Source organism: Daphnia pulex, chromosome 10 (assembly GCF_021134715.1).
Source record: "Daphnia pulex isolate KAP4 chromosome 10, ASM2113471v1".
Classification (NCBI taxonomy): Eukaryota; Metazoa; Arthropoda; class Branchiopoda; order Diplostraca; family Daphniidae; genus Daphnia; species Daphnia pulex.
In genome coordinates, this window is record NC_060026.1 from 6659855 (window position 1) to 6674726 (window position 14872).

A 14872-nucleotide genomic window follows, 5' to 3' on the forward strand; every position below is an offset into this window, starting at 1 on the left:
TAAACTTTGGATTCAGCTGGAGCCGAAGAACGTCAATTCCATTATGGAACGCCGTGACGTGTTGGGCCGTAATACCGAATTCACCAACAAGAAGGTTTGTGTGGTAGGGAGCAGTGGTGGTGGAGGTGGTGAAGTTGGTCTGAGTGGTGGTGGAGGTGGTGAAATTGTATGAGTAGTTGTTGGGTATCCATCAACTATGGCAACGATGCCAATGTCTCCCCCTAGCAGTCAGTCGTCTTGAGTCCGGACTACACATCAGACCAGAGAGTCTTTGCTCTGCCCTTGTGTCCAATTTCGTCTATGTGATTCGAAATACATTCAATTCAGACTAAACATGGCGCAATTGGTTTTCTAACTTTACGCCCCCGCCTGAAGTTGTGTTTTCTCGTCCGTTCTTGTGTTTTATTGTTCGCCCAAATTCTGTGTGTTGGCGACCATTTTTTTTTTATCGAGACACTGATTTCAACCGACCCATGGGTTCCCCATCTCGTTGCCGGGGAGGGGGGGGGGAGGGTTGGCACCCGGTTTTCCTTTTACCACCCCATCGACCCCCAATCTTCAGTGACGCCTGGTAGGGCACCCACAATGTTCCTCCAGGCATTTTGTCGGACGCGCGTTTCGACTCTCTCGAATGTTCGTTGCGTTTGCTGGCCGACCAGGTGGAGCGATTGGCAGCTGCTCCTCCTGCAAGTGTTTCCGTTCCCCTGCCCTCGGGAACCGGATCTGTCCCAACTGTTGAATATTGTTGAATATAACAAGGCAACAAACTGGGAAGAGCGAAACGCTGCACAGGGAGAGAAGGGGAAAATCCAGAGCTTTCTTGTACGTAGATAAGACGGTGTGGCGTATGGTACTCTTGAGAGTAATACACAGATTCCTTTTGCTACAGTTTACTTAAAGTGGGTTAGTTGATAACCAACAGGTTTTGGGCCCAGCTATACGCGTAGCTAATTTTTCGTTCGTGTTTTTTTTAGTTCGGAAAAGTGAATTGAACTGATCTTTGGCGATAGAAAAGGATGGACGCCGCCATATTGGATGGTGCCTTGGTGGCAGAAACTACGAATCATGGAAGTTCGGGATGAAATTGGCACTACAAAGTGATGAGCTCTGGGGAATTGTTGACGGGACTGAACAAAAACCTGATGTGGTAAGAAACAGTTATTATTCTTTGTTGTGTTTCTTGCTAGTTTTGTGTTGATGGAAATTGGTGGCCAGCGAGGCCATGAGGCTATGTTGTCAGTATTTTTTCTTTCCTTTGCTGTGGTCTGAGTGAACATCTACAAGACAGCTTAGTGTTTTTCCATATCGTGATGATATGAGAGGGATTCCACATTATGATAATGTGAGGCCGAGCATGGACATCAGAAAAAAAAGCTAACCAGCCTTCTTCTTTTTCTTTCCCCACTTCAGAGACGCAATGATGCCCAAGCCATTGTGAATGAAGATGATATCACCAATTGGGAGAAGAAAAACACCAGGGCAATGCAGAACATATTCGGAGCCATTAAAGAAGAACAATCACGAATCCTGATGACCTGCAACTCAGCCAGAGAGATGTGGATCAAACTAGAATCTGAGTATGAAGAAGCTGCCGCTGATAGCATACCATTATTGTGGACCAAGTTTTATGGGTGCACCTTTAGGCAAGGCCAGAGTGTCTCAAGTTTTTTGACAGAACTAGAGCAAATTGCATTTCGTCTGAAGAGCCTACACATAGCCATTGATGACGAACAAATAATGGCAAAAGTCCTCATGTCACTACCTGCAGAATTCCGTGTCTTTGGCTTTGCTTGGGAAAGTACACCCGTCGCTGAGAAGACTCTAAAAAGGCTCACGACCCGTATCATTACACTCGATAAGAGCATGAGAAATGATGAAGAAAAACGATCAACTCCTGCTGCAGCATTTCTCAGTAAGAATAAAAACGGCGCTGAACCACATGATGAAGAGTCAAGAGAACGTGCTCTACCTGCCCAGTTCGATCGTGGAAAACGAGGTCATTCTTCTCATCAACAGTCTGGCGCAACGAAGGGATGCTGGGAGTGCAAATCGACGACGCATGTCAGAGCTCATTGTCGTCAATACAAACGCCAGCGTGAAAAAGAGGAAGACGAAGCAGACCGAAAAAGAAAACGTTTTGATCAGAACGACAGAAGAGATAGTGATCGTAGCAGAGACCAGAGAGACAAAGACAGACATTGCCGTGACGACAGCAGAGATGAAAAGGACTACCAAAAAGAACGAAAGGGTTACAGCTATACATCTTCGACGGATCACGAAGTAAACAAGCCGTCAACATGGTACGCTGACTCAGGTGCTACTCAGCACATGACGGACAATAGGGCACTTCTAACCAACTTTGTACCCACTGGACCATAGAAATGGTCTGTCTCTGGTACAGGAGAATCAAGTTTCACTGTAGCAGGGCAAGGAGATGTTATTCTTACTGCTACAGTGAATGGTGAACATCTGCACGGAAAGATGAGAGGCGTGCTCTACGTCCCTGGATAAGGTATCAATCTTTACTCGATTGGTACGGCGACTGATGCAGGCCTCAAAGTAGTCTTTGACGACGACACTGTTTCTTTCTCTCAAGACGATGTCGTCATCATGGAAGGGAAGCGAGAAGGAAAGAAAACTTTATATCAACTCAACATCCAAGCAAAAGAGAATCACCATACTGTTGAAAGGGCACTCTCTGCTGCTCAAGTTGCCTCTCTCTTTTATGGCATCAACGTTTTGGCCACCTCAACCACAAGACTGTCCTAAGGATGGCAACATTGGGGAGTGTCGCTGGACTCGCCCTCTTCAATGACAAGCTTCATCTCTCTAACCACTGCCGAGGATGTCTCCTGGGGAAAATGTCACGTACATCTTTCTTGTCTACCCGCACCAGAGGAACACACGTTGGAGATATAGTCCACTCTGATGTGTGTGGCCCCATCCAAATATGCACACCAAGCGGAGCAAGGTTTTTTTTTAATCATTGTGTAATTTTATCACAACAAATTTTGTTCATGGTTTTTCTGTTTTGCTTTTAAGGTTTTTTAAAACATTTAAGGATGATTTCTCGAGCTTTTGTGAAATCCAACTGCTGAAACGAAAATCTGAGGTCCCTGAAGCATTCATGAAGTTCAATGCCAAGATGAAGGCTGACACTGGACGAGAAACAAAGATCCTTCGCTCTGATGGAGGAGGTGAATATTGCAGCAAGGATTTTGAGAATTGGCTGGCCAAAGCTGGAATCACTCATCAAGTCACTCCGCCTTATACCCCTCAACTGAACGGAGTTGCCGAAAGAACAAATAGGACGGTGATCGAGTCAGCACGGAGCCAGATGTACGGGAAGAAAGTGTCCCCTGGATTTCTGGGGATTGGCGGTCCTATGTGCAGATTATGTTCAGAACAGGGTGATTTCTAGTATTGGGAAAGTAACACCTTTTGAACTCTGGCATGGAAAGGAACCGGATGTGTCACACTTGAGGACATTTGGTTCACCAGCTTTTACGCATATACCGGATGAAAAACGAAGGAAACTTGACCCGAAGGCTACGGAAGGAATCATGGTGGGATATGGCGATTCATCCAAAGTGTACAAGATATGGGATCCGGTGACCAGAAAAATCATCACCAGCAGAGATGTTGTATTTGAAGAAAACCTCAACAATGAAAACTCTTCTGAGCTACAAGAGCTGCTACTACTCACTTCTTCCATTGTCAGCTGACGAACAGATGCCTGAGTCTCTGCTGGATGAACAGATTCCTACGGATCAACCTAATGTGAACATGGGGGCCGATGATGGAGCTTCCCAACCAAATGATCCCGTCATAGATGGACTAGGGGAGGCTGAATTAAACGAAACGAATGGAGAAACGGAGGATGAATGTTTCCATGGTTTTGAGCCAGTTGCTGATCCAGTAGGTCACCTCCGCCGGTCCCTGAGAACTGCAAGGCAATCAGAAAAATATCTTCTTTACCGTGGATATCATGCTACAGCACCTGGACATCGTACATCGACTGATCAGCCCGAAAAGAAAATTTATGGCAAACTAAACATCACTCTGAGTGCTGCCCTCTCATCACCGCAAGGACCTCTCTGGAAGACTGCCGTCGAAGACGAACTTAACTCGCTTCATAAGAATGAGACGTGGGAACTCGTCCCACTGCCACCAGGACGCACACCTATCAAAAGCAAGTGGATTTTTGAGCTCAAGTCCGGCTATGATGGAGTTTCTGAGCGCTGCAAGGCCCGGCTTGTGGCCCTTGGCTGCTCTCAGCGGGCTGGACTGGACTATAATGAAACATTCGGTTTGTTATTCGCTAATTAATTTTAATTTGTAATTTGTTTCATATTCGTTTGTTATTCATTAGCTCCGGTTGTCAGACTATCCACTCTTCGGATTATCCTAGCTCTAGTTGCCGTGTGTGATCTTAGCGTCATCCAACTAGATGTGAAAACGGCGTTCCTCTATGGACGTCTTGAGGAGGAAGTCTACATGTGCCAGCCGGAAGGCTATGCGGCCTACGGCAGTGAGGCTCGTGTCTGCCGGTTGATAAAGAGTATCTACGGACTGAAACAGGCCCCCCGAGCGTGGAATATGGAGCTAAATGACGCTATAGTTACATATGGCCTCACTCGCTCTCAGCATGATCAGTGTCTTTACTTACGTCTTCAAGGAGAGGAATGGATGGCGGCCCTGTTCTTCGTTGATGACGCTATTGTATGTGGAACCAATAGCAAGGCACTGGACGACTTTGTGACATAACTCAAGAAAAATTTCGAGCTGAGGACTCTTCCTGGGTCTCACAATCAAACGAGAGAGAAGCACACGCACGCTGAGTCTCTCCCAGCCCGATTTTGTGGACGATCTTGTGGCAAGATTTAAAATGGAAAGCTGTCACCCAAATTTGATTCCTGCTGAGCCGGGTCTACATCTCAGTTCTGCTATGGCCCCTAAAACCAAAGAGGAAGAAGAAAAAATGAAGGAAGTTCCGTATCAGAGTGCAGTTGGAGCTCTTCTGTATCTCTTAACCACGACACGGCCTGATATTGCTTATGCTGTGAGCAAAGTAGCACGGTTCAATCAGAACCCAGGGCCTCAACACTGGATTGCTGTCAAACGCATTATTCGTTATCTTGCCGGAACCAAGGAATATGGGATAATCTTCTCTTCAACAAAAGAACAAGGAGCGCTGGGATTCACTGATACTGACTATGGCGGAGATCATGACGACAGAAAGTCAACATCAGAATGCATCTTTTTCCTAAATGGTGGGCCTATCTCATGGTTCAGCCGCAAGCAGGAATGCACAGCCACCTCTACAATCGAGGCGGAATTTGTGGCCGGAAGTGAAGCGGCCAAAGAGGGAACTTAGATCAAGTCACTGCTGGAGGAGATCAGGCAAGGAAAACCTGGTCCCATCACATTATTCTGTGATAATCAAGGGGGAATTAAAGTAGCATACAACCAGGAAATGCATCGGAAAATGAAGCATATCGCCATCCGATATTGGTACATCAGAGAAGCCCAAACTAACGGAGTAATAAACACCAGCTATGTGAGCACCCAGGAACAACTAGCAGACACCTTCACGAAGCCCCTGCCTGCTCCGCGTTTCAAATACCTTCGTGACAAGATTGGTGTTCGTGATGTAGGCGCTCTGTAAAGGCGGACACAGGGCGAGCCTATGGATTTCGTGTTTAGTTTTTTTTTTGTTGTTGTTGTCTTCTTTGATTATGTATGATGTAAGCTTATGGTCGTCAGGATTGTCGGACATAAGGATTTCCGACACAAGGATCGGTATCCTTTCCAGCATACTTTGTATTGATGTCATTGTATTGTCTTCATGTCTTGTGTTTCCTCAGTTTGAGGGGAGATGTTGAATATTGTTGAATATAACAAGGCAACAAACTGGGAAGAGCGGCAACAGGCAGAGAAGGGGAAAATCCGGAGCTTTCTTGTACGTAGATAAGACGGTGTGGCGTATGGTACTCTTGAGAGTAATACACAGATTCCTTTTGCTACAGTTTACTCAAAGTGTGTTAGTTGATAACCAACACCAACAACATCGTCAACTGCTAGTGTACCAGGCGGTCCGCCCCCCGTTTTGCCCCATTCCTATCGTCGTGTGACCCCTCCAAATTTTGAAAAGATGGAACATGATATTTCCTTGCGGAATTTTTCGAAATGGCGCCTCCAATGGCAGGCTTACTGTTGTCTGGAACAATTGGCGGACCACCCAATACCCACTCAATCTGCTGCTTTGAAAACGGCGTTATCCACTCAAATGCTACACACGGTGGAAATGACCTTGGGTTCCTACGACGAAGCCACCACAACCCCGGACGCCCTCTTGGATTCCATCTACGCTCAGCTTCGTGCTAAGTGCAGCATCGCCATTGATCGACTTGAGTTTGAAGAGTGTCGCCAGGCGGTCGGTGAATCTTTCGACGAGTCCCTACTAGCACAGAGATATCCATAGGATATACCATGGCTGTCAGTTCTATCAAGTTGGATATCCAAGTTGGACGTTCTATGGATGTTTACAGGATATACTAATGTCCTCTCCTATGGACGTCAAACTTGGATATCCATGGACGTCCAAAAAACGGACGTCTTTGGGATCAGTTAAAAATTTGGGAAAAATTAAAAATTTAACTTCATCGGGGATCGAACCTTGGACTCCTAAATTCCATGCCAGTGTTAAGCATCCATGCTACTCTGTTATGTACGAGTCATGATAGGTGGCGTGTCAGTTCCTACCCTCCCTGACTAGAGTGGCCGGCAACGGCGGTCTGCTGTACGCTACCCTTGGATAAGGTTGTTCCCTCCCATGTCAGCCCTTCAATACAATTACGCTGGCTTCATTCCACCGGGACAGAACCTAACATGGCGCAGTTGGACTTACCTCTCATTCTCATCGTGTAGAGGTATTTGTGTTACATTTTTCGGAATTGAGTACGCCCGTGAGGAAAAGTGTAGTGTAGTTTGGGCGCGTCCTTTGTCTCCCACACGCGTTGGGGTGGCGGCCATCTTGCTTCCTTTGTTCTCGAACCCAGGCGAGTATCTAGTCGGTAGCCATCTTGGCTTCCTTTGTTCGTACTGTTCCGAGTTTTTATTGTGGGAAGTGTGCTTGCTTTCTCGAATACGCGGATGACGACCCGCGTCATGGTGGGAATTCGGGACACAGACGCGAAAAGAAAATTGTTGGCCCTGAGTCCGTTTCCAACAGCCCAGCAGGCCATCAACATATGTCGCAGCGAGGAGTCAGCAAGAGCGATCGAGAAATCCTTGAGTAATCCGCCGAAGGTGTCTTATGTACCAACGAAGGGCCAGCGATCATTCAAACCGTCAGGTACCGTCAGGTGCGGATCGTGCGGTCGCTCGGCGCATCGCAATGGAGAGCCGTGCCCGGCCGTTGGGAAACAGTGTCACAGTTGCGGCGAAAACAACCATTTCTCCCCGTGTTGCCCAAAAAAGCCGATGACAGAGGCAACAAGCGACGGTGGCGCTAGTGGTGGTGGTGGCGGCCAAAGAGGACACAAGCAGGGCGACTATACCGACCGCTCACGGGTGCACATGAAGCGCATCGTGGTGGGCAACGTCCGCGCACACAGGCGGCATCGACCCGCTCCTACCATCCCGCTACTGCTTCGTGACGCGGCTGGCAAGGTACTGACCACAGTCAGTAAAACGATTCCGAACGGCGGGGCCGAGGCTCCAGTCGGGGGCATGGACGTGTTACGCGCACTTGGATTATCCGAAAAGGACCTCACATCTTCCACCTTCAATTTGGTCATGGCGGACAAATCAACCCCCCTGCTGGTGGTGGGAGAAAAGGAATACCTGGCCGACTATGAAGGAGTGACTGCCAATATCACAATCATGTTCAGCCCAGACGTCAAAGGGCTCCTGCTTTCGTGGTATGATTGCGTCGACTTGGGAATTCTTCATGAAAATTACCCGCGTCCGTACAAAAAGCAGCAGCTCAGTACACGGATCGGCGCCATCGATGCTATCCCGCCGCGTAGTCAGCCATTCATTTACCCGGGGCTGGTTCCATTGATGCCCACGGCCGAACACATCCAGCGCATTGAAGGCGACATCGCTAAGGAGTTCACCGATGTCTTCGATCAATCGGGATCGCTGAATTGTATGGAGGGACCCGAGATGGTCATCGAGCTGAAGGACGGCGCAGAGCCGTTTTACGTCAACGGAGCCCGGCCCATCCTATTTGCCGATCGTCCGGAGGTTAAACGCTTGCTCGACGAATTCGAGGCTAAAGATATTATTGTTCCGGTGACGGAAGCGTCCGATTGGGCCGCGCCACTAGTCGTTACCCGGAAAGCAGACAACTCATTGCGACTTGTTGTAGATCACACCAGGTTGAACAGACATGTGCGCAGACCGACGCACCCCACTCGTACGCCACGCGACGCAGTCGCCGAGATCTCCGGTGACGCACGATTTTTTACTACCTTCGATGCAGCAAACGGGTACTATCACATTCCCCTCCACCCATCATCGCAACACCTAACCATATTTATGACGCCATGGGGCAGGTACAGGTTCCTGCGGGCGTCGATGGGCCTTTGTAGTTCCGGTGACGAATACAACCGCCGTACCGACCAGGCGTTTCAAGGCGTCAACAACACCGTCCGGGTGGTCGATGACCTACTCCGTTTCGACAGCTCTTTTCCAGAGCACGTGGCCGGGGTTTGTGCGGTGCTGTCAGCGGCCAGGAGCGCTGGGATTACCTTCAGCCTCAAGAAATTCCATTTTGCCCGCAGCCAGGTCCAGTGGGTTGGATTCCAAATTCAGCAGGGCGGCGTTTCGGCCGACCCGGATAAGCTTCGAGCCATCTCTGATTTCCCAGAGCAAACTAGCGTCACGGAGCTCCGATCTTTTATGGGGTTAGTGGAGCAGCTTGCGGGATTCTCCACAGACGTCGCGGCGGCGAAGGCCCCCTTGCGGCCTCTCCTCAGCACTAAGACGCCTTTTTTGTGGACTACTGATCACGAAAGTGCGTTCTCAGCCGTCAAAAAAGCTCTCGTGGAGCCGCCGATCCTGGCTCATTTCGATCCCACATTGGAGACGTCTCTACAGGTGGACGCGCCTCGCAAGAACGGCATGGGCTACGTCTTCCTTCAGCTACACGGGTCTACGTGGAAGCTTGTGGACGCCAATTCCCGATGGTGCACTGATACCGAATCCCGCTACGCTATAGTGGAGCTCGAGCTGGCAGCGGTGGAGTGGGCGATGAGGAAGTGCCGTCTGTATCTCCTGGGGCTGCCCACATTCCAGCTCGTCGTCGATCATCGGGCACTCGTCACGATATTGGATAAATATACGCTGGACGCGGTGGAAAATCCGAAGCTGCAGCGCCTGAAAGAGCGCCTTTCACCCTTCATCTTCACGACGACGTGGCGTAAAGGGCGCCATCACGCAATTCCAGACGCTCTTTCCCGAGCCCCGGTGAACGATCCGACCCCGGACGACGAAGGTACAAGTTCCGAAATTCAAACGTTTGTGAGGCACGTCATCGTTCACCATGTCAATGCGATGACTCGGACAGACGACGATGTGGCAGATCCTGACGCCGCGGTGGAGCTTCCCCATTTGCCAGATCCCATGCTGGACGACCTTAGAGTGGCAGCCGCCTCCGACACCGACTACGCGGAACTCATCGCGGCCATTATAGACGGATTTACAGTCCCGCGACACCATACCCACCAGAGCGTGCGCCAGTTTTGGAAGATACGCGAAGATCTATCGGTGGACGACGGTCTGGTGTTATTCGGGCAGCGTATCGTCATCCCAAAATCGGCCCGTCGTGAACTTTTGCGGAAACTACACGCCACCCATCAGGGCATTGTACGGATGAAACGACGGGCTCGGCAGACGGTGTTCTGGCCGGGCATTTCCAACGACATTACTACCCTGGTGGAGAGCTGCCAGAATTGTCAGGAGCGACTCCCGCGTCAGCAGAAAGAGCCCCTGATGCGCGACCCTTTACTGACCCGAGTATTTGAAGACGTATCGGCCGATTTGTTCTAGCTGGGCCCCCTACCTGTCCTGGTATATGCTGATCGCCTCTCCGGATGGCCAGTGGTCCATCAATGGCGCCACGATCCGTCCGCCCAAGGCCGTCGTCGAGAATTTCGTCGACCTGGGAGTGCCGGTCAGGTTCCGTTCAGACAACGGCCCTCAATTTGAAGCGCAGAGTTTCCAGGTCAAGTTACGGCAATGGGGCGTCGCATGGGGAAATTCAACGCCCAACTATCCACAAAGTAACGGCCATGCGGAGGCGGCCGTGGCCACTATGAAGGACCTCATGGCCAAAATATCACCAGTCGGTGTGGCATCCGATGAGTTTTCCCAGGGTATGCTCGAGTTTCGAAATACGCCAAGGGAGAACGGCCTATCACCCGCGGAAATGATTTTCGGTCATTCTCTACACTCCATCATCCCAGCTCACCGCACGGCTTATGCAACGAATTGGCAGTCTGTGATGGAGGCGCGGGAGCGGCAGGTGGCCATAGACGCATCCGTAAAATTCCGGTACGATGAGAACGCTCGCCGACTTACTCCTCTCTCCATCGGTACCAACGTCCGCATCCGCGATCCCAATTCGAAATTTTGGGACAGAGTCGGCGTTGGCGTCGGGGACCCTGGAATCGACGACAGCGTACCAGCCGAAGAGAGCTCAGCCCCCCCACATCTTCATGGCGGGAGCGCAATCAACACCACCCCGCCGCCTTTGCGTCGGGGGGAGCGCGTCCGGAAACGTACAGTCATGTTCGATGTCTGAAAGGATCTCAGCATAATATTGTCTGTATATTGGCTTACACCCTGTCATAATTACGCAGTTAACTTTTATATCGCGGGGTTCGTGTATTTGTTCATGTTCTGCCTTTGTGTTTGTTTGTTTGTCTTTGAGCTGGATTCTTTTGGTGTGTTTAAGCTGTTACTTTCCGGCCTACGGTGAATTAACAGCTTGGGAGGGGTTGTTATGTACGAGTCATGATAGGTGGCGTGTCAGTTCCTACTAGTGGCCGGCAACGGCCTAGAGTGGCCGGCAACGGCGGTCTGCTGTACGCTTCCCTTGGATAAGGTTGTTCCCTCCCGTGTCAGCCCTTCAATCCAATTACGGTGGCTTCATTCCACCGGGACAGAACCTAACATACTCTTGTTCTTATTAATTTGAAACAAAGGGGATATTGGTGCTCCCCTACTAGCACACAATGTCCACAGGACGTTCTATGGATATCCTGTGAACGAAAACCCGTCCGTCCGTTTAGCGTCAGCTACGGATATCCTATTGATTGAATGTTTGGATCAAGAAAATGGGTCCATACTGGGATGTCCTATGGATGTACATCGTTAACAATCTGGGATGTGAAATTAATCGTTCGTTTCAGATCCTTCTTCTGATATCCATACAATGTCCAATACTCATCACGAATGTACGGCTGACTTCACATCCGAGATTGGTACCAGATGGACATCCATAGGACATCCCAGTATGACCATCCGCGACCATCCGTTATCTGGATCAAAATATACCATCTATAGTATATCCCTAGCTGACGTTAAACGGACGGACGGGTTTCCGACGACTGGATGTCCATAGGACGTCCTGTGGATATTGTGTGCTAGTAGGGGTTCTACATGCGTCTCCGCCAGATCGCCGCGGGGGACGATTTATGTCCGCCGTGTCACGATTCTCGATTCGTTACACGGATTATCTCGGGAATTTGTGACCCTGACACGTGTCGCAAGTTATTGGCCATCAATCCCCACCCCGGATCTCCACCACACCGTAAATATGTGTCGCAGCGAGGAGTCTGCGGGAAGCAATGAAGCGCTTCTATCCCAACGTCGATCAGTCAATATGGCATTGAAAGGCGAGCATCATCGTCAGCAGAAAAGTCAACGGCCGAGCAATGACCCGGGTGAGACGTGCGGGTGGAAGTGCGGCTACACCGTCCCACACAAGGGGAAAATTTGCCCAGCAAAAGGTCAGAAATGCAACAGATGTGGTGGCAAAGACCATTTCAGCCGCGTTTGAGGGAAAAACAAGGAACCTGCCCCCACCCCATCCGATAAATCCAAGCCTGGCCATGTAGGCCACATTCAGATCGCGGGCATCAATGCCGACCGACTATTGCCGACGGTACAATTGGAAATTTTTCCAATTTCCACTGCTGGTCAAACCGCTATTATCACCACCGTACCGGACAGTGAATCCCAGGCATCGGTGGGAGGCATCGATTTGCTACAGCCATTGGGAATATCCACCAACGAACTCCAACGTGGGAAGCCAGGAAATCTAGTGGCTGCTAATGGATCATCATTGTCTGAAATTGGGAGGGTGCGGGCTCGCATTCGTTTGGAGCAGCGGGAGTGTATCATCAACATCACCATTTGCTCGGATGTCAACGGGCTACTGCTGTCCTGGTATGATTCAATTGCCATGGGAATTCTTCACCCCCAATATCCCAAACCGGTTTCTGTTAATAGCTTAACCACCATTCACTGGACCACCGTGATCGCCCATCACAACAAATGATTGACGACACTAAACGAGCCATAACCTCTGAGTTTTCGGATGTTTTCGACGTATCGGGCCCGTTGCGCACTATGGTGGGACCCCCGATGCACATTGTTTTACAGGAGGACGCTGTTCCCTTTTAAATTCATCGGGCCCGACCCATCCCTTTCGCTCAACGAGTACCGGTCAAGGCGGCGCTGGATAAGCTGGTGGAGAAAAAGGTGATCGCCCTCGTGACTGGACCCGCAGATTGGGTCAATTCCCAACCAATCCCATGGTTGCAAAAACAAATTTATCAAGACCGAGGGTGATATTAGCTTCACGACGTCGCTGCAGTAAACGGCGGGTCCCCTCTACATGGCTAGCAAAGTCATCGTCGAACTGCAGAACGTCGTCCAATACTTTCACCGTATTCGGTAGATCACCAAACGCCTCGTCGCCCCGCCTACAATATTCGTCGCCCGTAGCACTCAGGCCCATAGTACCGCGTAAAAACATATATCGGCCCCAAGGTGTGATGAAGGTAGTCAGGGGTTGACTGTCGGGGTGAATTTCAATTTGATGGTATCCTTGGACCGCATCAACGGTGGTGAAGAAACGGGCCGATCCAGAAATGCAGGCGATGGCGTCCCGAGGAGTACGAATGGGGTGAAGTGGAAGTTTAACGAAACGGTTAAGTTTAGTCAGATCCACACAGACACGTGGTGATCCGTCCACTTTTTCCGCCACAACCATGGGATGGGTCCAATCTGTGGGTTTGGTCACGGGGGCGATCACCTATTTCCCCACCATCACATCCAGAAAATTATTCGTATTTGTGCCACTGATCTGAACGGGGACGATTTAGCGAACCCAACGGCACCCAGACTTACTATCGCTGGTCTACGACGGATTCCCCACCGACAGCCGGAGCCTGTACCCGTTCACCCGACAAATTTGGAAGATCCAGGACAATTTAGTTGTAGACGACGGCCTCATTCTTTTTGGTCATTGCCTTGTCATCCCGATGGCCGTGAGGCAAGATGTACGCCAAAAACTCCACGCAGCCCACCAGGGAATCAACGGTACTAAGCGCCGGGCTCACCAGACGGTTTACTCGCCAGGCATCAATAACGACATTCAGTCCGACTGCGAATCTTATATTCCGTGCCAACGAGCGGCGGCCAGTCTACCACAGGAACCTATGAAATCAGATCCGCCACCATCCCGCATTTTCGAGGAGGTATCCGCGGATTTATTCAGCCACGGCGGCCATCATCCTGGCATACGCCGACCGTCTCTCGGGATGGACCACGGTGACAGTATGGCGAAAGGACCCGACGTCGCCTAATCTCATCAAAACGATTGTCCGTAAATTTGTTAATCTCTGTGTTCCGGTAAAATTCCGCTCTGATGGGGGAACCCAATTTGATTCCCGCGAGTATCACTCTTTTTTACAGTGCTGGGGCGTGTCATTCGTACCTTCAACTCCGCACTATCCACAGAGCAACGGCCTCGCTGAATCTGCAGTCAAATCCATGAAGAAATTGGTCATCTGGACGGTCCCTAACGGTGATTTGGACAACGAGGTGTTTCTCCAGGCACTGGTGGAGTGGCGCAACACTCCGAGACATCACGGCGCATCACCGGCCGAAATTGTGTTCGGACAACCCATCCGCTCCCTTCATTGTGCCTGCCCATCATCGTTCTTTCTCGGCTGAATGGCAACAATCCATGGCAGATTGGGAATAACGAGTAGCCATAGCAACGGATCGCGCAGCCCAACGCTGTAATGAACGCGCTCATTCGCTTCCCCCCCCCCCCTCCGCATTGGCACACCCGTTCGTGTCCAAGACATGGACACGGGCTTATGGGACCAGATCGGGATCGTCTTCGGCATCGGAGATCGCCGGGATTACCGGAACTAGAAACCGAGCGGACGGGTACTATGGAGGAATCGACGTTTCCTTCGCACCGACCACACCCAAGAGGCCAGGCCTCCGGCTCTGCCATCGCATCTTCCGGTCGCTCTTCCATTGATTCCAGCGTCAGACGCTATCCCAACCACCACTGGAACGGACCCGCCATCTCCACCCCCACCACGTCGATCGACGCGAATGCGGAAGCCTCCGCGACGTTTTGACGACTAGAAGACCCCAATCTGCTCTCTGTATTTTATTTTCTATCATTTAACCCGTCTGAACGGATATCCCCCCTGTTATATGTATCTTTTTGTCTTTATCCGTCTGTTTTCAAGCTCTCTCTGTTGTATGCTCGAGCTTAAGGGAGGGTTGTTACGTGTTATGTGGTTGTGAACGTCAATTCCATTATGGAACG

At 50.3% G+C, this 14872-nt stretch overlaps 2 protein-coding genes across 2 annotated transcripts; both read left to right on the forward strand.

Moving 5' to 3' along the window:
- Window positions 1–1482: 1482 nt before the first annotated feature.
- Window positions 1483–2379, forward strand: LOC124203460 (serine/threonine-protein kinase fray2-like). The gene has a single exon (XM_046600132.1). The coding sequence runs from the start codon at window positions 1483–1485 to the stop codon at window positions 2377–2379; it is 897 nt and encodes a 298-aa protein (XP_046456088.1).
- Window positions 2380–4888: 2509 nt separating this feature from the next.
- Window positions 4889–5377, forward strand: LOC124203461 (secreted RxLR effector protein 161-like). Its single transcript, XM_046600133.1, has one exon. The coding sequence runs from the start codon at window positions 4889–4891 to the stop codon at window positions 5375–5377; it is 489 nt and encodes a 162-aa protein (XP_046456089.1).
- The last annotated feature ends 9495 nt before the right edge of the window (window positions 5378–14872 follow it).

Excerpts from the sequence above, each read along its gene's own strand:
- LOC124203460 (XM_046600132.1), top strand. The coding sequence starts at position 1,483 with ATGCAGAACATATTCGGAGCCATTAAAGAAGAACAATCACGAATCCTG.
- LOC124203461 (XM_046600133.1), top strand. The coding sequence starts at position 4,889 with ATGGAAAGCTGTCACCCAAATTTGATTCCTGCTGAGCCGGGTCTACAT.